We start from the raw sequence: 22,358 nt of genomic DNA, 5'->3' as shown, positions 1-22,358 counted from the left end.
CTCAAAAGAGGTTTGCCATGTGATAATGAATGCTGCTGTTTAATAAATAGAAGTGCAAAACTCTCTTGGGCACATGGAACTAGTTGTAACATTTCTCTGGATCCAGGCTGTAATGTTTTAATAAAAGATACGTTGTTCAGACATATCATTCCATCTTACTTCCGGCAAATGTTCGTCATCAGTTAAAAGTGTTGTTTCTGGGGGTTTGGTTTTTGTTTTTTTTTTAAAGTTAAGAGTAAATGGACTTTTACTATCACCTACATGCAATATTCCAACAATGAAATGAATATGGTTCTACCCTTCCCCAAAACAAAAACAACAAAATCTATGTTTTCTAACAATCCTTTTTGGCTAACAGGAAACATGCATTTCTTTTTTGGGTAATTTAAGCTAACTGGTTTAAACATCTCTTCATCAAAAATTAATGGCAGCTGCACAATTATGAAGATCGGTTTCAAATTTTCCCAATTTTTACTCCTGTAACTCATATCATTCCAAAAATACAAAGGAAATGCATCCATGTGCCAAAAACTGTACTTCCAGAAATATGTCATAATGTGAAAAGGAATAATCTTTCTGATCCCGGACATTTGAGAGCGATTCTCTCTGCAATGTGTAAACCTAAACTTTCTAATCTTTAATGCTAGTCATTCAACAAGGTAAGATATTGTCTATTTGCATTCTGCAGGACCAAGGGTGGGCAACTTCGGAGGATCTGAGGGCCAATTTTCACCCACTGGACCCCACACCACTGCACACCACTCCCTGCCACTGAAATTATCAGCATGGCGGCAAAAAAAAGCCACATTTCCACTTTAAAACAAGGCGCATGGTGCAGTGACACACCTTTTAAAGGCAAATCGCACTCCCAGAAGACCTGGAAGATTTGGAGGGGTGTGTGCAAAACAGGCCAGGGGCAGTATGCATTCCGCATATCGCCCATCCCTATACCATTGCTGCCTTTGCTATAAGTCCAGGCATGTTCTTTAAAGCCTATGTACGTTTTTTCCATATGAGACATCCCTTGAATTTATAAAATGTAGCTCTCAGTGTCCCATTTGGAGTGTGTCAATTTTAACATAAAATTGAGACAAAGGAGTTTTAGATTGAAAAATATTTTCAATTAACAGCCCAATCTCCTTGCATTTTTACTTGGAAGTAAGTCCAACTGTGTTCTGTGGGGCTTACTCCTCAATAAGTGTGCACTGGATTGCAGCCTTTAAATAATCTCAAATAATGGTAAGAAAAACCTGAACGCCCAGACTTCAAATGATTGTGACCTGACTGAAAACGACTGTACAACAAACTTCCCAGCCTATAGAACAGCCTTCTCCAACCTGGTGCCCTCCAGATGTTTTGGACTACAGCTCCTAGCATTCCTGATCATGGGCCAGGCTGGTTGAGGCTGATGGGAGTTGAAATCGAAAACATCTGGAGGTCACAAGATTGGGGCAGGCTACCGGAGAGTATGGTTTTAATTTTACTTTGAGTATAGGTAATTGTTCTGAAAAAGAAAACTGACATTATTAGATTAAGTTAGATTTACTTAGAGAGCATCATCATTGCTTTCTAATTAAATTGCAAAAGTCAAAATGTTGTGAAATATGTCATCAGATAAGACTGTATGGCAAGAGTGAAATACTTCACATACACGTAGCTACTTTTCTGTTAGCCAAAGCTCGATCTATCACTGACAAAATGACCATTTAAAAACAGAAGGTATGCCTTTATGGACTTTCCTTTCCTTTATACATTTTCTTAATTACATTTCATGCAATCATTTATTTTGGTAATTCTTTTCAGTTCTGCAATAAATTCTACCCCAAGGATGGCTGTTGTCCTATAGGCCAGATCCACAGCTTGCCTTCTTCATATTCAGAAGTGCCAACAGGTAGTCCCTGAACATGTTCATAGTGCACAAGTTATGTTAGGACACACTTAGGGCGCATACAGACAAACAGAATGTGACTGGTGAGCCAGCTGGGGGAAGCACACTCCCCATGTTTTGCAGAAATGTACCATTTTCTTTTCAGGAGTGAGCTCACAAGAAACCAGTTCTTCCAGTTTCATCCTGTTTGCAGCAGAAGCTGGACATGCAGAACACTTATTCGCTAGTCCCTGTGACATCATGAGGACATGCCCCCTGCACCTCTGGCTTCCCAGAGCAGCTTTTCAACTCATAAAAAAGTTGACTTAATAATGTTGAGAGGATGAAGTTCTATACCGAGTTAAAAAAAATACAACCCACCTGAAACATGGGCGGTTAAGTGACAGACCCATTTGCGTTCAAATTGCTGATGCACTAGAAAGTACACAGTCCTTTGCACTGCAAACCTGGAGGGAAGCTGAGGAAACATGTTGTGACTCCTGATTTCAGGCGAGTCTGTATGCACCCTTAGGCCTTAATCCTGGGCAGTGGGCACACTCCCTTGGAAGCAAGTTCCACAGAAATCAACCGGATCTACTTCCAGATAAATGTGTTTAGGGTAGTTATGTCAGATATTTTACAGAGACGGCTCAGCAGTGAACAAGCCCAATACAAGTTTCCTGCAAGACCAATTCTGTGCCATCAGGATAACCCCATCCCAGCCTTGCAGCAAGTCAGACCCCTGGCCCACCAAGCTCAGTATTGCTGACAGTGCCAGCCTTTCCCAAACCTGGATCCCCAGATGTTGTTGGGACTATCAGCCCTATCATCTCTGACCATTGGCCATACTGGCTGAGGATGATGGGAATTGTAGTCCATCATGATCAGGGGCTGGCGGTTGGGAAAGGCTGGTTCTCCCTGATCGGCAGTGATTCTTTAAGGGAGCGATTCTATGTATGTTCAGACAGAAAAGAATCCTTCAACTCCCAGCATTCCTCGGGCAGCATGGCTGGCTGGAGAAAGCTGGGAGTTGTAGGACTTTTTCCTGTCTGAGAATGCATAGGATTGCACCTTAAGGCAGCCTTCCCCAACCTGGTGCCCTCCGGATGTTTTGAACTACAACTCCCAGCATTCTTGACCATTCACCATGCTGGCTGGGGCTGATGGGAACTGAAGTCCAAAACATGGAGGGCACCAGGTTAGGAAAGGCTGTGCTTGGGTTTCAGAGAGGTACAGGTATCTTTCCCAGCCCTACCTGGAAATGCTGGGACCTTTTGCATACAAATCATGGGCTCTACCACTGAGCTATGGCCCTTCTCCATCACTTTGCCATTTTTACAGGTTTGCTGCCAGATTAGGAAACTAGCGTGCTACCAAATTGGCCCCATAAAGCCAATGTTCCAATGCAAAAAGTACCTTTGTAGAGACGACTAAGCTTATTCAGATCACAGCTGAGTCCAAAAGATGGCAAATGGAGCTTTTCATAAGTAACAATGGACCTGGAGCCGAAGCTAAGGAGGCACACAATCCAATTGCTTACGTACTACTCTTTTTTCTATTCTTTTTTAAGGCTACAAAGTAGCACAGGGTGTTGTTTCTCGACAAAACGTCTTCCACAAAGTTATCCTTTTGGCCATGTTTACAATAATATGTATCTTGGACACTGAGGGCCAAACTCTGCCCTAATTATATTAGTACAAATCTAGTTATCCTAAAAAAGGAGCACAATTTGGCTCAATACATCCTGGAATAGCACATGAAAAACAAAAGTGTGCACACCTGAAATACCATTCGGATAACAAGTCCCTGATTCTCCCCCACCCTCCTTTCACAAAGTATACACAGAGAACAATGTGGTGGAATGTTATACAAAGTATCAAAGACGAGGGTCTAGACCGTGCATTTCATATGACAAATGCCAGTTTCCATCTTGCTACCTTCAGGAAACAAGATACAGTAAAATACCCATTATCTGACACCAGCTGTAAAAATAACAATAACGATCTTGTTATTCACTGTGTGTCCCTTCCCCATGGCGATGCAACTTAGCATGAGCAATGCTTCTTCCTTGACCAGTGTCCAATCCTGTATCAGATAAACAAGATTGCATTTTGGCTTTTTCTATAGGATGCATATGCACCCCAACAGATGTATCCCAGAATTTTTTTGTACATTAAAATAACAACAACACCCGATGCTTCGCTCCAAGCAAGAAGAGCTGGTTTCCAAGAAATATCTCATCGCACTCTTATGAACGTGTCATCTGTGCTGCGTTTCAAAAAAATGCAGCTTTACCTGATTCAGGTTGAACACCGTTTACAAATAAGAAGCAAAGAGCAGGGAAAGAATATGAAGCACCATACAGGCAAAAGGCGGGCAAAACTGCAATTTTAATTGATTGGAATGAGTGGCCTCTCTTCTCTCTTCTTCCAGATATTGGTTTTGCTTTCTCTCTTAGTCAGAGGTGGCCTTCCCCGTTTCTTAGCTGGAGGAGGGCTGGCCTCATGCTCTTCAGCTGTGTTTCTCCTCCTAGGCACTTCTTCCGTGTGCTGTCCTATGACAGGATCACTCCCTCCATCGGGCATATGCTTCACAGCCTGATCCTCAGGGGTACAAACTGTGGTCCCACTCTCACTGCTGCTCAGATCCAAGTCTTCCAGGTAAAGGATCTTAGAATGTTGCATGCTCTTAATGAAAGTTTTCTCCCTCTCCAGTTTTCGACTGGGATGATGCTCATTCATATCCACACCAGAATCCAAGCTAGTATCATTACTCTCAGTCTTCCTGCCCTTCTTGAGATCAATGAATGAATGCCTCACTTGAGCTATTGGCTTGCCATCCAACGAGACAAACCATGCCCTTGGATGCGGAGACTGTTTGCCTTTTGAAAGCTCGAGTAAGGTTTGCTCTGAAATGCCTTGAAGTTCTGATGAAAACGGTGTCATTACCACAGCTTCATTTAGCGTTCCTGGGACAGAAACTGACTCTAGCAAGCTATTGGTGTAGCGCCCCCAATTTGCAGCTTGAGGAGACAAGGACTGTTGCCTGTCTAACGCAGTCGCTTCATCTCTGGACGTTGGTGCTTGCAGGTGAGAGTGCACTGGCATTTTTGGTAATGTCTGGGTATAATTTTCCCGACTCATAGGCTCCATCATTGGGCTGTAGACTACCTGTCCTTTTCTTGGCAAAGTAGCTGACTTGGCTGCATGCAGCTGCTCCGGGGAGTGGAAAAGCTCAGACGTTTGAAGGATAGCAACAGGTTGGCTATAAAGATGCATTAATTGTTCTGGGAGGGGAGAGAGCCCATATATTTCCTCATTCATAGGGAGATATTGGTTCTGTTCTTGTGAGTCTCTAGAAGGGGAAATACTTCCGTTGATGTGCTTAGTTGGCTGCAAATGCCTTACTCCCATGTTAGGTTCCAAAGGCTGGGGTGAGCTCCTACAGGGAGTATTCTTGCTGGAGGACTGGTACAAAGCACCTTCTGTGTAGATTTTAAAACTGTCATGGACTTTCCTCTCTTCACCTTCTGCAGGAGCGCCTCTCTGGGGGCTATAAGATGCTAACCTGGACGAATACAACTGAGATTTGTCCTCTGGCTTCAGCGACACCTTGGCAATGCCAAGGTGATTTATGTGAGTTGTTGATGTTGTCTGGTCCTTTTTTAAGATGTCCAGTTTAGTCGTATTTTTCCTTGTATTTTTTGACTGACCACATTTATCCCTAAGAAAGGAGGAGAAAAAAACCAACCAATATTCAAGCTGTACCTTGTATATCAGCAGAAATCCTGACTACAGTTAAATTCTGATGAAATGTAAGCTGTCTGTGCTCAGGATCACAGCCTAGCTATATAAAGCATCCATTTTGTTTTCGATTTGACTAAATGACATGTGTGCTATATGTATCTGCGTATCTTTTATCTATGTATAAATCAGATTGCTCAGAAAACAAATATAAAGGACCAGCACTACACAGTCCTAGAACTAGTGAGCATCTTTTACATGTGTGCAACTGTGTGCATAGGCCTCAGCTTAACTATCCTTCAAAAGCAAAACAAAACTGAACAGTAATTCCAAGGGCAGTATCCTACATTTCTGCTCATTCTGTTGTGCCAGCAGGACCCCCTGCTAGCACAATGGGGAACTAGCACTTCCTAAAGCAACCCCACAAATGAGCAGAAATGCTTGTTTCCAGATCAGGACAAGTCAGCAGAGCTCGCTTCTGCAAGCTCTGCTTACCTGCCCCATTTCAGAAACAAGTGTTTCCATGCATTTCCAATAGTTTGAAGACCTGCAAGCTCCCCATTGTGCTAGCGGGATACTCCAGTGCTGCAAGGAAGGACTCCAAGCAGCAAGGACTGAGCATATTCACCAGTTCTTCCATAATTGCACATCACTACTACTGTCCCCCTTACCTGCAGTAGCAAAGGAGAACTACAAAGAACCCAATGATAATGACGACGGTGCCTCCCAATATGGCTGTGAGGAACACTGTGTGGTATGCAGTTATATCCTTAGTAACTGTTGTAATGATGGAGTCTATATTTTTAATCATGAAAAGAAAGAGAAAGGGGAGAGAAAGTGATTTCTTGTGCAGTAACATATTGTGTCTTCCTGTCTTTCACTTACTCTTCTCCTCCTTTACATTTTGACACGTGATATTTCAGCAAATATCCATGTTCTGATTCAAATGAAATAGAGAGGTCTCATACGGGTGGGAATGATTTTTGTAGGTAAGTTTTTTGGACTACAACTCCCATTGGCATGGCCAATAGTCAAGGCTTTATGAGAGTTGTGGTCCGTAACATCTGGAGGGCACCAGGTTTCCGAACCCGTGATGGGTATGCATTGGCCTTAGGCCCAACAGTCTTACTGCAATATAAACCTTGTATAGGTTTGTGGTACAAAGACACAAACAATATCGATAGGATTCCATCTCAGCCAAGACATCTAACAGATGCCTGGACTGGTTGTGTACAAAAGAGGAAAGAGAATGACAAAGAAAGAAAACTTTCCTTGAGCATCAAGTTGATCTTGGGGTGGGGTGGGGGAGACACCTTGTTCCTTTTCAGGAAGGAATCCCATTAGAAACAGCACCCATTCCAAGTAATGGTGATATGTAATCATGAGAAGTATTCAAAGAAATTCAAGAAAAGGGGTGGAAATGTGCACAAAAGTATTGTACACACTATAAGAGTATTTTTCCCCACCAAAAAGCCCCTTCTGAAGAGACAACTTCCCTAAAAACTGGAACAGTGCAAGAGTATTGACTCGGTCTTTTGAATTAATTCTGTGCACACACCACAGCTATTGCACACCTGAAATGTCACGAGACCCTATTTTATTATGCTATAGAATAACACACAAATTTCCTCATGCCTAAAAACAACAACACAACCACAAACTCCATCCCCACAATGAGCAGGAGCCCAAGGCTGTAATCCCAATTAAAACTGCGATGGAGCCATTTTTCTCTATCCAATGTTCTAACCTCTGACTTGCATATAACGACTGCCCTGAAAACAGTAGCAACTAAGGGCACACCTGTATACTGTTTAAACAGAAAAAAGTCTTACAACTTCCAGCATCCCTTCAGCCAGCCATGCTGGCTAGGGCATGCTGGGAACTGTAGGACTTTTTCCTGTCTCAACAAGCATAGGATTATGCCCTAAGTTGCATTCCAAGTAACTACATGTTCCTGTGGTATACCTCTAGTTCCAGGTAGTGGGGCTGCTATCCAATAGCCCAGACTTGGAGCGGTGTACGTCCACACCAGATGATCACCTGCGTCCTTTACCATGCCCAACCCACGGTTTACCCAAGCACCTGAAAAAAAGAAGGTTACATGCTTTCTTTTAGAACGGAAAAGTCCTTTAAACCAAACTACAAGCAGCCCAATGCAAAACCCTACAGAGTTCCGATGATGTTCCTGGCTGGATTAGACTAGTCCAGCATTCTGTTTCAAACAGCAGGCAGCGAGGGGTCTTTTCCCTAATGTTCATCGCCAACAACACCCGGAGCTTAGAAGTTTATGCCGAAGAACAAGGAAGTTCCGTTTAGATATCGTGCATAGGGCTTTTGGTCCCTCCCAGCCCTATGCAGCCTTTCAAAGAATGCATGTGGACATAAAGCATGGACGGGGTGTGGGCCTACACACTAGCCTTGCCCCCAGTGCCCTGGCTCCATCCTGGCCTCTGGTGTTAAGCACGAAGGTCTGAACAGGGATTCTGAGCATGATAGGCTGAGCGTGCTTACAATCCTCCCCATGATCAGGAACACCGCCACGGGGAGGATTCTAAGAGTGTTCAGCCAAACCGTGGAATCCCCCTTCAGACCTTCCCACACAATGTGGGAAGGGCGAGGCATGCACAGGACATTGGGGGTGGGGCTGGCGTGCCTGGCTCCCCATCCACCCATGATTTATCCCCACACATGTTCTTTAAACGCGTGCACAGGGCTCAAGAGTGTGTCTAATCCTTTCTAAATGCCACCTAAGCTAGTGGCCATCCCTACATGACAAGGCCTTCTGCATCCACATCTATGTTTAAATCAGAGCTGTGCACAAATGGCCTCTCAAAATTCTCCAGCCTATTTGCGGGCAAAGAAACTGGGGGGACAATTTCACCAAATTTCTCCTAGGAGAGGAGAAATACTCCAACAGTTTCTCACAGGCAGGGCTCACTATCATCAGGGACTGTAGCTAGGGATGGCAGAGAATTCCGCCACGGATCTCGGTGAGGCCGAATGCCAGTGCATTCGGCCCCCTGAAATCTGTGGCGGAACGGCCTGCCACCCCCCTGCGGATCCCCCCGGGACGAGACTTACCTGGGGCAGATCTTCCGGGCGGCGACGGCTCCGGCGGCTGGTCTTCTGACCGGCTGCTGCCGCCGCCATTTGCAGTTTTGTTTTGTTTTTTACAGAGATGCGATAGGCTACGTAAGTTTTTACGTAGCCTAAAACGTCTGGGTAAAAAAAAAAAAAAAAGGCGTACGCAAATGGTGGTGGCTACAGCCGCCATTTGTGTACGCAGTTTTTTTTTTTTTTTTTACCCAGACGTGATAGGCTACGTAAGTTTTTACGTAGGGGAATAAATAAGGGGAACGCAAATAGCATCCGCTACGCTATTTGCGTTCCCCTTATTTTCGCAGTCTTAGTCTACGTAAATATTTACGTAGATTAAGACAGCAAAAATAAGGGGAACGCAAATGGCGGCGCCTGTAGCCGCCACCATTTGCGTACGCTGTGTGTCCCCCCCCCCCGAGCCCTCCGCAGCCGAAAATCCAGCTGCAGACGGCTCTGGCCTGGCCGGCTGCTCCGCGGAGCTACCGTGGAGCACAGCCGGCCGCGGAGGATTCCGGGGGGAGGGACGGAATGCCTCCCCCCCCCACCATCAACATAATCCGCAAAAGGTAAGTGACTTTCGTACATCCCTAGCTGTAGCACAGGTTCTTTCTTCTTTTCTCAGGGTTTTTGGTTTACTGCACTGCTTCCGTAGGTGGCAACGGCATCAACTGTGTTGAGGCTTCCACTCTTCTGAGGCAGAATTTTGCATTTCTTTTGGTGGTCTTTTTGAGCTTGTGGACATTCATTGCGAGGTGGCCGAGGTGTGTGTTTTCTCTCTCTACTGTACACATTTCCATTGCTCTGCAGCCTCTCCGGCCACCTGAACTTCCTGAACTGAAAAACCGCCATGAGAGGACTTGCCTCATGACGCCTTCCTCAGGGTGGCTTTAATTGACGTGTGGGAAGCTGAGGAGGCTGCAGGCTGCCACAGCGATTACTGTACGATGACTCACAGGACACTCATGCACACTCCTCAGCCACCTCATAACATAAGTAAGGTAAGCCCAAGAACCCCAAACCCAACCCATGAGATTGTCTCTGAAATTCCTCTTCCTTTGAATTTATTTTTGGAAGTAATTTCATTTCTATCAAATTGAATGAAAATGGTTGAAAAAGTGTGGGAGAAAAGTTCAGCACAGCACTACTTTAAATGCTTGAATTGCCCTTCAGAGTCTTCATGTGAATGAAGTAGCTGTTAGATTTCAGAAACAACATGCAGTATGAAGTATGCCAATTGACATTTAGTTTCTAGGTCAGCCTTGGACAATTTTTAAAGTATATTTTTTTAAGCATCACTTGGCACAAGAGCCTGTTTTGTGTTCAGGACTGGATTAAGCACTCACCCTGAGCATAAAGTTCAGCACAACTCTATATATACCTGCTCAGAAATAAGCCCATGAACTTCAATAGAATGTGTTCCCAGGTAAGTTTGTGTAGGTTTGCAAGCCTAAATTAGGGATGTCGGAGGAATCTGTTTGGGGGGTGGTGGAGCTTGGTGAGCTTTCACCAGCTCAGCACCCCCAGACTCCAACCTGACATCTGCCAGCTGGCATGTCAAGGCCCACGCCAAGTCGGACCAGCTGGTGGATTTTCCGCCTTTATGTAGCGGTGGAGGGTGGGGCAGGAGCTTTATCGCCTATGAAGCTCCCCTCTCACCCTCCCACTGCTGCCGCCACCACACAACTATCCCTCTCTCTCTGCTGGGGCCAACCCCGACAGAGAGGGAGGGATGATGGTTGTGTGGTAGGGGCTGTGTAGTGAGTGGTGTGGCAGCAGCGATGGGAGGGTGCGAGGGGCTCATTCTGCCACTGCTTTGCTGCCACTGCTGTGCAACCACTGTCCCTCTCTCTCTGCCGGGGTTGGTAGGGATAACAGTTGCGTGCCACAGCAGCAGCAGGAGTGCTGATCGGAAGCGTTCCCCACCCACTCTTCCACTTCTGCGGTGCAACCCCTCCATCCCTGCCACTGTCTGAGACAAAGGGAACGCTGTGCCATGGTGGTGGGGCTTGGGTTCTTTATTCCCCCTAACTCGGAATGTGCGCACATTCCAGGTTGGGGGGGGGGGAGAACCCAGGCAAGTTCCCAGATTTCGGGGGTGGACTCCTGGCTCAGCTCACAAGGGCAAGTCAAATCCGGGGGCAACGTGGGAATCTGCAGGCCCTAAAAGGGCCAGATTCCTGCACGACAGGCATCTCTGGCCTAAGTGCACGTAAGCCTCCGAGTGGAACTACAAGCAACATTGTTTGCATGTGGGGACTCATCATGGAGTTAATGTTGGCAATGCTGACGTCTGTTTATTTTATGGTCAAGAGCTAGGCTCTTGCTTACAGATGTCGATGCCACAAAAAATCAGTTAGGTTGCGATCCTCTGCACACATACAGGATCGCAACCTGTTTGTTGTGGCATGCACTCATACACCCACCAACCAGACAGTAAGCCCCACTGAACTCAATTGGACTTACTTCCAAGAAAGCTGGAAGTTGCTGAGACGCCGCAGCGCTGTATGTCTCTGTGCTAATAAGTGTGAACCTTAAAGCTAACTGTGCTTCATTGTCTGTGGTAATGCAGAACAGGAAATACCTACCAGTTTTCATGTCAAAGGTCCATGCTGGGATAGGATCTCCTGCTCTTAGACCGCTTGTAGGCAGAAGAGGCAATGTAACATGAATGGGGCCATCCACTTTCAATTCTTTCCCAGCCGAAAATAGGTTTACACATATTGCAGCAAGAGGGGTTAGTTCAATAGTTTTGAAACCTAAATATATATATATATAAAAGGAGATCTTTAAAAAACAGTAAAAAAATTAAGCATATGGAATATAGGCCGAGTGCAGACATAGCACTTTTGGAGCAACCTGATAGCACCCCTGCTACCTGCAATTCATGCACAGATTTATTCCATCCCCTTGTGGGCTCTAATCAAATTGGTTTCATAGTTTTTCAAGCTTAACCCCAGAAAATTCAGTTCCTTTTCCCAGAAGAGAAATGTACACTGATTCCACAGATATGCAGAGCTATTGAAAATACGTGCTTTTATTTTATTTTTAATTAAAATGGTGGAAGATAGGTGCATTTACACATCAATGCATATGGTTCTTTAAAAAAATACAGTGCGAGGCTACCTTCTCTCTCCTCCACAGCAAGGTTCTACAATTCCATGATAATTGATTAAAGACAATTTTCTGTGAACAGCTTGCACTCGCCCTTTCCAAGTGCTAAATCTAACACCTCTAGGACTTTAAAATCTTTTAAGGAGGAGCAAATAGGCATTCTTCCCTGTAGCCAAACCACCCCACAGAAGCAAACATCCCCCCTCTTCTCTGTTAGATCTTCCCAATCATCCAGTTGCTGTTATAGACTGGAATTAGAGCTACTACCGTAATAGTGAAAGAACCCCGAAAACATGTCTCTACACAAGCTCAGTTTCAAGAGCCGTTAGCAGTGGAGGCAGTGCAGAAAGGAACCACTAGATGGAGATAAAGAGCACCAACAAGATCCTTGCATTTCCAATGTGTTAATAATAATTAAACAGCATAGCACAACCTGGTGTCCTCCAGATGTGCTGGACTATATCTCCCCTCATCCCCACACAATGGCCTTGCTAGGTGGGGATGATGGGAGTTGTAGTCTAGCACATCTAGAGGTTGCTGGGCTGGGGGAAGGCTCGTATCGGAGTATTTAGGAACAAAGGGAGTTGCCTTATAGCGAGTTAGACCCTTGGTTCGGTAGCTCAGCAGTGATGGAGTGATCTACAGCAACAGTGATCTACACTGGTTCTCCAGGGTTTCAGACAAGGGTCTTTGTCAAAGGCAAATATTTTACTGGATAAAACTGCCCTAGTCCCTATTCAAAAACTATCATGGCATTTGTATTACTGATTTTGTATATTTGAGCACACATAATGAGGAAAGTCCACAATCTAATAGTACAGTGAGCAAGATAAAGAAATAAATTCACTGTGCAGAATCCTCTGAAGGCTACTAAATACCAATGTGCAACACAATGCTGTATATATCTACTCAGAAGTAAGCCCCATTGATCTTGTTTGGATGACACAGCAACCGAGAAACTATGGGTTGTGAACAAGCAGGAAGGAGCGAGCGAGCGAGTGAGCAGGGTCCCAAGCACTTGCTCACACCCACTGTGCTAAACAACCCAAGCATGCTTTGTCCCTGGGCTGTTTAGCACAACATGCAAACATAGAATTGTGGGTTGCTGATGGAGGAAGAAACCCCAGACATGGAACCCAAGAATATCCCTGGGTTGTTCAATGCAGTAGGAGTGGTTGAGTGCCTGGGAGTCAGCATGCTTGCTAACTCCTGAACAACTCAGTTTGTTTAACCATGGGCTGTTGTGTCGTCCAAACCAGAACACTGAGTTTAACTGGATATACTCCCAGGTAAGTGTGCATAGGATTGCAGGCTTAAAGGACTTGCAAAGCTGTGTAGATAGAACAGTTTTTTTCATTTTGGCAAATAAAAGCAACAGAGGAATGCTCTCACTAATTACTTTTCTGTCTGAAACTGGAATGGATGCATCAACGTAACCAGGTTAGCACAAAAAGAACATACCACAATCTCCAGGAGGCTAAGCATTGCTCACCACTCTCTAATCTAACTATATAAGGCTACAATGGAGTAAGTCCCATTGAACTGAATGCGTGTAAAAAATATATACCAGGCATCTGTATTTAAATATACAATACATGGTGAAGACTTGCACATTATTCCATTTGTCCTTTTCCTTTTCTAGAAGCTTGCAACACCTGTGTAAAATGACTAATTCTTGCACAGCTTGTAGAGAGAGGTTGCCAAAGAAAGGCTAAAAACAGAATTATTAAGTACCTGAATCCTTCTTAAGATTTGCAGATGGTTAGATGTGGGTCGCAAGAGAACTGTCAAATATCACATATCAATTAACTTCCAACTGCCCCTAGGATAGAAGCTGTTTTCTCACAAACACATAAATAATTTAAAAGAACACATCAGAGAAGTTTCAGGAGAATCAAGGGGAAAAAAATAAAAAGTTGCTTTGTTTGCCGATTCTTCAAATGCAAAAGGTGTAAGCATACATTATTCATCTCCGTATCTCAGCATGCCTGCATTGGTCCATGGGAGAGATGGAAGAATTGGGCCACCGCATTTAAACAAACCAACATGCACCGCTGTAATGGCTGACAATAAAGCTGTGCTCAGTGAACATATGAGTACTGCTTATTAATGAAATAATAATGCTATGGGTACTGTGCACACAGACTGATTTACGACAAGGGAGAATCCACTGAAACTTTTATGAGAGTGTTCCAGTAACAAAGCTGATTTAGAACAGATTATTCTGTATTGACATTATTACTCTTTCATTCTGTACATTATTTGGGGAGCTTGAATTTGTAAGGATATGTACAATTGCACTGTAGCTGACGCAAAAGGAGATTTTGAAAATTCCATATATTGGCTAATTGAATAGAAGGCAAGAGGTGGGAGACAAATCACTCCCTCTTCTCCACAAGATGAGTCTCAGCCAGCAACAAATCTGTAAGAAATGCAGTCAGACCATGGAACATGGCTTCCAATGTATAATTTCCTCCAGCCATACTTTTTAGTCTAGAGGCAAGAGTTTCAACGATGATACTGCAGCAGAAGCTTCTAATTCTCCAGGACAAGGCACAGAACACCTGCAGTGTCTCTTCTGTGGTAGGACAACACTGCCAGGTTTAGCTTCTGACACACCCAAAAAGCTCAGTGGCAGAGCACCTGCTTTGCATACAGAAGGTCCTAGGTTTGATCCCTGGCAACTCTAAGTAGGGCTAGGAAAGAAACCTGCCTGAAACCCTGGAGAGCTGCTTCCAGTCAGTGTTGACAATATTGGGCTAGATGGACCAATGGTTGGACTCAGTATAAGGCAGCTTCCTATGTTCCTAAAATGATATTTATTATTATTATCCCCAAATGTAAGGCCATTGGTTTGGTGATGGTTTCTCTATAACTTGACCATTTGACATTTCTAAAATGATGTTGCCCTAGCTAAACATGAGTAGATTTTATATGGTTAGTAAACTAAAAAAATTCAATGAACAACTGCATCTTGCAGCAAATTAAAGTAAATTATCACAAGAGATGACTGGTTGGGAACATCTACGTGACGGACTTAATAGGAATTCCAAGAAACCCTGTTCTGTCATGCGGGCTAGGAATCTCTAATACAGAATTCTGGACACCTTCAAGATTCTTTGGTGAAAGCAATGGCAGCTAAACCGGCATAAATGGGTATATGTTATGTCATTCTTTATTTTTATGCTGCTTTTGGCACAAAGGCCCCTAAGGTGGTTTACAAACGTTAATTCAAACAATACAAGAAAATACAGCTTATACATTTAAGGCAGCAATATCTCAATAACTTATTTAAAACTAAAAAGCCCTAAAAAGCCAAACACATCCTTCCTCATGCCTAAAAGGAAAAACCAGTCTTCCAACATTCCAAAACCTCTTGTAAGGTTTCCCAGATAGGGGAGAGGAAAAGAACAGATGGAAAAGCTTGCCCCTGATGTTAACAACAGTGTCTCCCCTGCAGCGTTGATTTCTGGTGTGATACAGTCCCTTGGAGAACTGCATCCCATGCCCTGGTGAACATTGGGATCAATCATTACTCATCTGCACCATTACATTTCCAGGTCTAACCTGTGCCTACAGGCTTGAAAACAAGGGTGCATAACCAGCAAGGAATGAGTTATATATATCAGGATCACTGGGACCGGGGATTCAGCTACGAGATGTGTGTACGAGGGTACCCATCAAGGTGAGCAGAAAAAGCTCTGGGAGTCTGCATGCAACCCATGGGCCATGGGTTGTGCAACCCTGCTTTAAAGAGACCCTCTTTAGATCCCCATAGTTAGGGGATGAAGTAAGAATTAGAAATCCTCAAAAGTTTATGGCAAATCTGACATACCTGACTTGTTTAAAAGAATTCCCGTTGTATAGAGGAAATGGTCCACTTTCAGAAACTGTTGTGGCACTGTAAGGTAGGCTGTTACATTTGTGATATGATGGTTTACAGGAAGTTTAATTAAATTTTTTGGAAACTGAACACTTGGTTGTGATTTGGCATCTGAAAAAGAGGAAGAATCCAAAGTCAGCAATTTAGTAAGGCTTCATTCAAATAATTATCACTTTTGATTGCTAGCACCACCCAAGAACCCATGTTCAAACAAAACACACTTCTTTCCACTTCCTAACTAGCATTTATAGTAGTAAATGTTCAGGTTTTGGCTGAATGTTTGAAAGATAATCTATAACAGGGCTGGACACACTGCAGCCCTAGGCCTAATTTTATGCAGCCCTCTGCATGTGATCAGTTCAGACCTCTGGCAAGAGCAATCAGTCCCTTCCCTGGTAGCCTGCTGGGTAGGATGGAAAAGGGAGCAAGTGAAAAAAGTTGGAGGCAGAAAGAGAAAAAGAGTGACCCACTCACTTTTGGCTCTGGCTCTGCCCACTGCCAACATGCAGCCCCCAACAGATTATCCACAAGGGAATGTGGCCCTTGACAGAAAAAAAACATTTGTCTACCCCTGATCTACAAGATGACAAATTAATTCAAGGAAATCATGTAAGAGCTATATGACTATTAACCTGATGCAGACACAAATGTTTTCTCATCACTTCACCAAGGTTAAAAGAACAGGAGTGGGCCACGGGCTCCCTCCTGATACAAAGTTCTCCTTTTGCCCTTGTCAGCCTTAACCATAGTTCAGAATGCTAACCAGGATTCCTCCCTTAACTCTGACTTCAAGTAGGTTTTCAAACCCTGGTTAAAAAAGAACATGCTTACTGTTGGTGCAGATATAAAGCTGCATCACAGTTAACATCAACTGGAAAAGGGAGGGAGCCTGTGACCCTGTGGCCTCCTTTAATCACGGTTAAGAGATTGGCAGCATTATCTGGTTACAAGGAAGTCACTCTCACACAAACACAAACACACACCATACCATCTTTCACATTAGTGACTTCCCTATAAATGCATTCACTATAAATTTATTTATTTAAAATATTTCTTGGCCAACTTTCAGGGGAAGAGTCCTCCCAAGTTAGCATATAATAGTAAAATTCACATAATAAAAACGGATGGAGTGATAAAAACAGCAAACATTCTAAAAAAACCAAAATACACCAGCATAAGACAAAACCTATAATACACAATTCCAGCTACAACCCAGTCTGATAAAACATAATCAGCAGAAGGCCAAAGTAAAGTAGTAAGTTTTCAGGGCCTTCCTAAAAGCCTGCAATGATGGGGCCTGGTGGACCCCCAACAGCAACATATTCCAGAGATATTGGGCCACAGTGGAAAAGGCCCTCTCTCATGTACTCACTCACCTAACTTCCCTCAAAGGTGGGCAAATGAGAAGGGCCTCTCTTGCTTATCATAAAGTGTGGGTAGGCTGATATGGGTGAAGGCAGTCCTTCAAGTAATTTGGGCCCAAACCATTTAAGGCTTTAATTGTCAAAAGCTGCACCTTAAATTAGGCTCAGAAACACACCAGTAACCAGTGCAGCTGGTGCTGTATAGGTGTTATATGATCTGATTGTCTCACTCCCACCTACACTCAGGCAGCCCCATGTATAGCACATTATAGTATTCCAGCTTGGACAACACTAGATAACCAAGGCAAGCATAAGCTGACAAAAGGCACTCCTGGACACTGCAGCCACCTGGCCTTTCCCAGTTAGCGCAGAGTCCAGGAGGACTCTCAAACTACAGCCAGTTGTAACCTCCATCCAGAGTAGTTGGTTTCCCAGCCCACAGTATCTCCATCTCGTCTGGATTCAATCTGAGCTTGTTAACTCTCATCCACCCCAAAACAGCCACCAGACACTGGTTCAAGAGTTCAACAGCCTCCCTGGGACGTGTAGATGGGAACAAGAGGTAGAGCTGAGTATCATTCGCATACTAACGACACTTCAGCCAGATGGTGTCTCCCAGTGAAGAACAAAGGGGAAAACTTTCATCCAATGCATCCACTAGTAGGAACAGCAAATCAGGCATTTAATAAAAGGCTGAAATGTCTCTTACAAAATAGAAATACCCAATGGATGGGTTTACATGACACACTAAGGCACCCCGGTGAACAAGCTACGCAATGAGGGTTGTTAATGGAACAACCCACGATGCGCCCAACAGACGATTGAGCTTGCCATGGCTTATTTCCCGCGCCTTCCCCCTGCAGTCCTCCTGCCTGCTCTGGCACATTTCCCAGCTGCCTTGGAGACAGAATCCATATCCTGGAATCCCTTGCTATGTCAGCAGCCTTTTTTCTATCGGTCTGTTGCATGTTCAGGGCACGTTCTGCCTCTGCTGGTTCCTCTCAGGGAGGTTTCCCTCTCCCACCCCCGTGCCCGCTGATACCTGCCCACACTTGTCTTTTGAAATGAACGCTGTAAACCCTTTCATGTCCGCCTGTGTTTTCTATTACCATGCTGCTTTCTTCCCCTCCCCACGCCACCCCCCATGCAGCATGACTTCCCAAGGAGTTGTTCTGCCGTAGCTGCCCTCCTCCATCACTCCCTCCTTCCTCCCTCTTCTGTACCAGCCTACATTCTCCACGAGTCTTTTAACTCCAAAGGAGATCTTCACTGAGACACAAACTTTATTTGCGGCTTCTTTGCCTGCTATACAAGCTACAAATCTGTTATCTTCTCAAGGTACCATAAGGCCTCACTTGGATGAGGGGTGCTGATGACTGCAGAGGGAGCTCACACAGAGAATGATATGCTTCTACAGATGCTTAGAGGGGAGCCATGCTTATATGGTGGGTGGAAGAGATGCTTGTACTGGTGGTGGAAGGGATGCTTATATAGGGCGGGGGCTTCATCTACGTTACTCCTGCAAAAATAGCATTTACTGATGGGAAAGGCAGATCTGCGGCTTTAAGTCCTTAATGGCACTACACTCACGAGTAATGGGTTCAGATCCGCTTAGAGATTGCAGAGCTGACATTTCTGGCTTCCTCCCAAGTTGCTGATTCGGATGATGGATTCAGGAGAAGTGGTGGGGGGCTCATTCGCATGCCCATTGATGGCAATGATGTTGTTTTCAGCCCCTGATTCTGAGATGTTGGGGTTGTCCTGAAGGACCACATCGTCCCTTGACTTGCAGATCTTCTGCAGGATGCAGCAGACAACCATCGCATCTGGTGCGAGGTTTTCATCCACATCCAGAAATGTGTAAAAGGAGCACCACCACACCTTAAATGGTCAAACAGCAAGTCAGGCATGGCTGTGGTAGTAGTTGACGTTCTTCTGTTTAGTTGTTCTAGGAGCATGGTAGGGTGCCATAAGCCACAGTTGACGTGCAAAAGCCTGGTCAATGAGAATGAGGGGGTGCATGGACACGCCATTTACCATTGCTGGGGGCTGCTGAAGAATCTTCCCATGGCAAGCTTGTCTACCAAAGGTGAATTCCAAAAGATAGTTGTGTCATGGCTTCTCCCCAACACCCCAGTGTAAACATCTATAAATCTCTCTTTTGAGTCCACAAGTGCTTGTAGGACCATGCTGTCACCCCTCCATGGTGGGGATAGGATCCACATGTGTGACCCCCACAACCCAAGGGAACCCCAGATCACAAAGCCCCCTCATGTTCATACTCTCATCCCCACCTTTGTGACATGAGCAAAGTAGAGCTCGTTAAGAACATGCGTCGTTCTGAACCCACGATGGATTGTCATGTAGTGCAAACCCAGTCAATAACTCTTTCTACCTACCAATCCCCGTTATAATTAAACATGTGGTGAAACTGTGTGTACTCAATTTAGCACCAGACATAATCTTAAGAGAAAATGCTTTACAATCTTGTATATGTACTTCTATTACTTACCAGATAGTTTCCCAGTAATTAAAACTGTATCATCAAACAGCCATATGTTTGCCTGGCTTTGGGGGAACAGTGAAAGTGTAACAGATGAATATACTGTGGGAGACAAAACATCAAGAATAGGTTACTACATATGTATTATTGCAAAAGAAAACTAAAAAGAAGGTTAGCTTTCCCCAGAGCTCTAGAGTCTGGGGAAACGGTAGACATGATAGAGAGAGGAAGAAAGCATTTCAACTGGAAAAAGAATTGCTTGCAGTGATCTGGATTAAGTGTAGGATCCTGTTGCTTTCACAGAACAATTTTCAAAGGCACAGAGTGCACAATTATTTTATTAGATCTATAACTTTTTTTAAGTAATTTCACTGATGTTAAAACAGTATTGAAAATGAAATGAATGCTTTTGTTTAAAAGTTACAAAATATCAATTTTTTATAGAAGACTTATCTATGGTACTACATATGTGCTTAAATTCAGGAAATCATTATGAAATAACTTCAGACATATTTTAGCAATGTGGAAATGCTGGTGAGAATTTGATTTATACGTGGATGAAGTTATGGTTTAGGGATGTTGTTGTTTTGGAAACAGATGCTTAAAGTTATTCAAAGATAATAATTTACACCATGTCTTAGGCTCCCTTTGTATGTATTTTGGGTTTGCAAGAAAGTATTGTTACTCAAAATTATACCGTACATGTTGGGAATGTATTAATTACCCTTAGATTAATTACAGTAGAACACTGGAAAATAGGTGCCATATCAAGCATGGTGGTGGTCCTTCTTGGATGAAACGCATGCAGTACTGGCATGGTTTAGCATTAGCAGCAGTAAGCCTCAGGCTTCAAGAGCTTCCCTCTCTGGTCCCATCTTAGGCACGAACACGAGGAAGAAATCAGAAGCTTTAGAGTTTCCTCAGTTTAGATGTCAAGAGAAACTCTGGTTAGGTTAAAAGCAGGAGTGAGTGTTTCTGAGGTCATTCTTGTGGCTGCTCTGGGAGAGAAGAATGGGGAGCGCATGAGCCTGAGGCTTACTGCTACTCAAGCACAGAACATTGAACTGTGGTTTAGTGTTATCTGAAATGGGACATTATATGTATATTTGTTTGTGTATTTACATCCTGCCTTTTTTCCTCTTGCAAGGAACCCAAGGCGGCTTACACGATGCTCCTCCTCTCCATTTTCATATATATATGAATTATATAATTTGATGCAGGTATCTTCACTAGACGGTGTTCACTGTTCATTCACAGCTGGGGTATTATTATTATTATATTTATTTATACCCCGTCTTTTTCCCAGTACTGGGACATAAGGTGGCTTACAAAAATTAAAACATATACAATTAAAACATATGAAAATATACAAAGGTTAAAATATAAATTTGACAATACAATTAAAATTTTATTAAAACATTAAAATAGCATTTAAAACAGCATTTTAGCAGCTTACCCCCAGGTTCCAACTATGTCCCAAAGGCCTGCTGGAACAAGAATGTTTTAGTCTGCCTCTGGAAACACATCAAGGAGGGAGCCATCCTAGCCTCCCTGGGAAGGGTGTTCCACAGCCTTGGGGCAGCCACCGAGAAGGCCTTCTCCTGGGTTCCAACCAAACGTGCCAGTGATAGTGGTGGGACTGAGAGAAGGGCCTCCCCAGAAGATCTCAGGACACAGGCAGGTTCATAAGGGAGGATTTGATCTTTCGGATAACCTGGACCGGAGCCATATAGGGCTTTATAGGTCATAGCCAGCACTTTGAATTGTGCCCGGAAACAGACTGGAAGCTACTGAAGCTGTTTTAAGAAGGGAGTTGTATGCTCCCTGTAACCAGCCCCAGTCAACGGTGTGACAGCAGCTCTTTAAACCAACTACAGTTTCCTAACACTCTTCATAGGAAGCCCCACGTAGAGCGTGTTGCAGTAATCCAAACGGGATGTAACTAAGGCATGTGTCACCGTGGCCGGATCAGACATCTCCAGGAACAGGCGCAGTTGGCACACTAGTTTTAATTGTGCAAAAGCACTCCCGGCCACCGCTGAAACCTGAGCATCCAGGCTTAGGGCTGAATCCAGGCGCACCCCCAAACTGCGAACCTGAGTCTTCAGGGGGAGTGTAACCCCATCCAACACAGGCTGAATCCCTATTCAGGGGTAGGCGATTTCTAGGGGGCAGGGAGCAGCAATCCCTCCCCCAACCCACTAGGGGCCACACCCCACTCCTGCTGAAATGGCAGCCGCTATCTGAATTCCTGCTGAACTTGCTGCCTTGGTAGCGGAGGCAAAAAACAGCGATTTTGCAAGGAAACAGAGTCATGCTCCTGGGAGGTTTCCGGGAGTGTGATTCTGCTTGCAAACAAGGTGCGTACTTGCACAAGATTTATTTCCTTGAAAAATTGCGGGGGGAGGGGGGGCTGCCACCACCACTGTAACAGCAAATCCAACAGCAGGGGCAGCAAAGATGGCTGGGGGGGGGAACTACATGCAGCCCACAGACTGCACTGTAAAACCATGACAAAACAGAAAAGAGGCATACAACATTTTTCTTCCAAAACAACGAAAAAAAGATAACACACAGTTTACAAAAATAAGAAAAAAGTAAGTAGTAATACAAAGATTCTAGGGCAGAAGTACAAGGATGACAATTTTAGCCTCCCTGGCTCATCTGGAAAACGCATTATCATAATTTGAGATAATGACCCAGTTCACACATCATGACAACACACCATGTTTTAAGATTGTGGATTTTCATGAACAGGGCAGCTTGCCTGGTCGGTCCCACTACAAGC

General features: G+C 44.2%; 1 protein-coding gene across 1 annotated transcript in view; it reads right to left on the bottom strand.

Annotated features, from left to right (window-relative positions):
* Positions 1-231: 231 nt before the first annotated feature.
* FAM171B (family with sequence similarity 171 member B) overlaps positions 232-22,358 on the bottom strand; it is a 59,101-nt gene continuing 36,974 nt past the window's right edge. The window contains exons 3-8 of the mRNA XM_084815606.1: positions 19,580-19,672; positions 15,656-15,814; positions 11,295-11,465; positions 7,576-7,692; positions 6,282-6,405; positions 232-5,590 (exon numbers count right to left, since the gene is read on the bottom strand). Of these exons, the coding sequence (XP_084671732.1) occupies positions 4,258-5,590; positions 6,282-6,405; positions 7,576-7,692; positions 11,295-11,465; positions 15,656-15,814; positions 19,580-19,672 (1,997 nt within the window). The 3' untranslated portion in view covers positions 232-4,257. The remainder of the gene's footprint in view (positions 5,591-6,281; positions 6,406-7,575; positions 7,693-11,294; positions 11,466-15,655; positions 15,815-19,579; positions 19,673-22,358) is intronic.

Source organism: Heloderma suspectum, chromosome 1 (assembly GCF_057233095.1).
Source record: "Heloderma suspectum isolate Gila_16-S chromosome 1, 16-S_ref, whole genome shotgun sequence".
Lineage (NCBI taxonomy): Eukaryota > Metazoa > Chordata > Lepidosauria > Squamata > Helodermatidae > Heloderma > Heloderma suspectum.
Note: the sequence above shows the minus strand (reverse complement) of the source record. Positions and strands in the feature narration are given on the sequence as shown.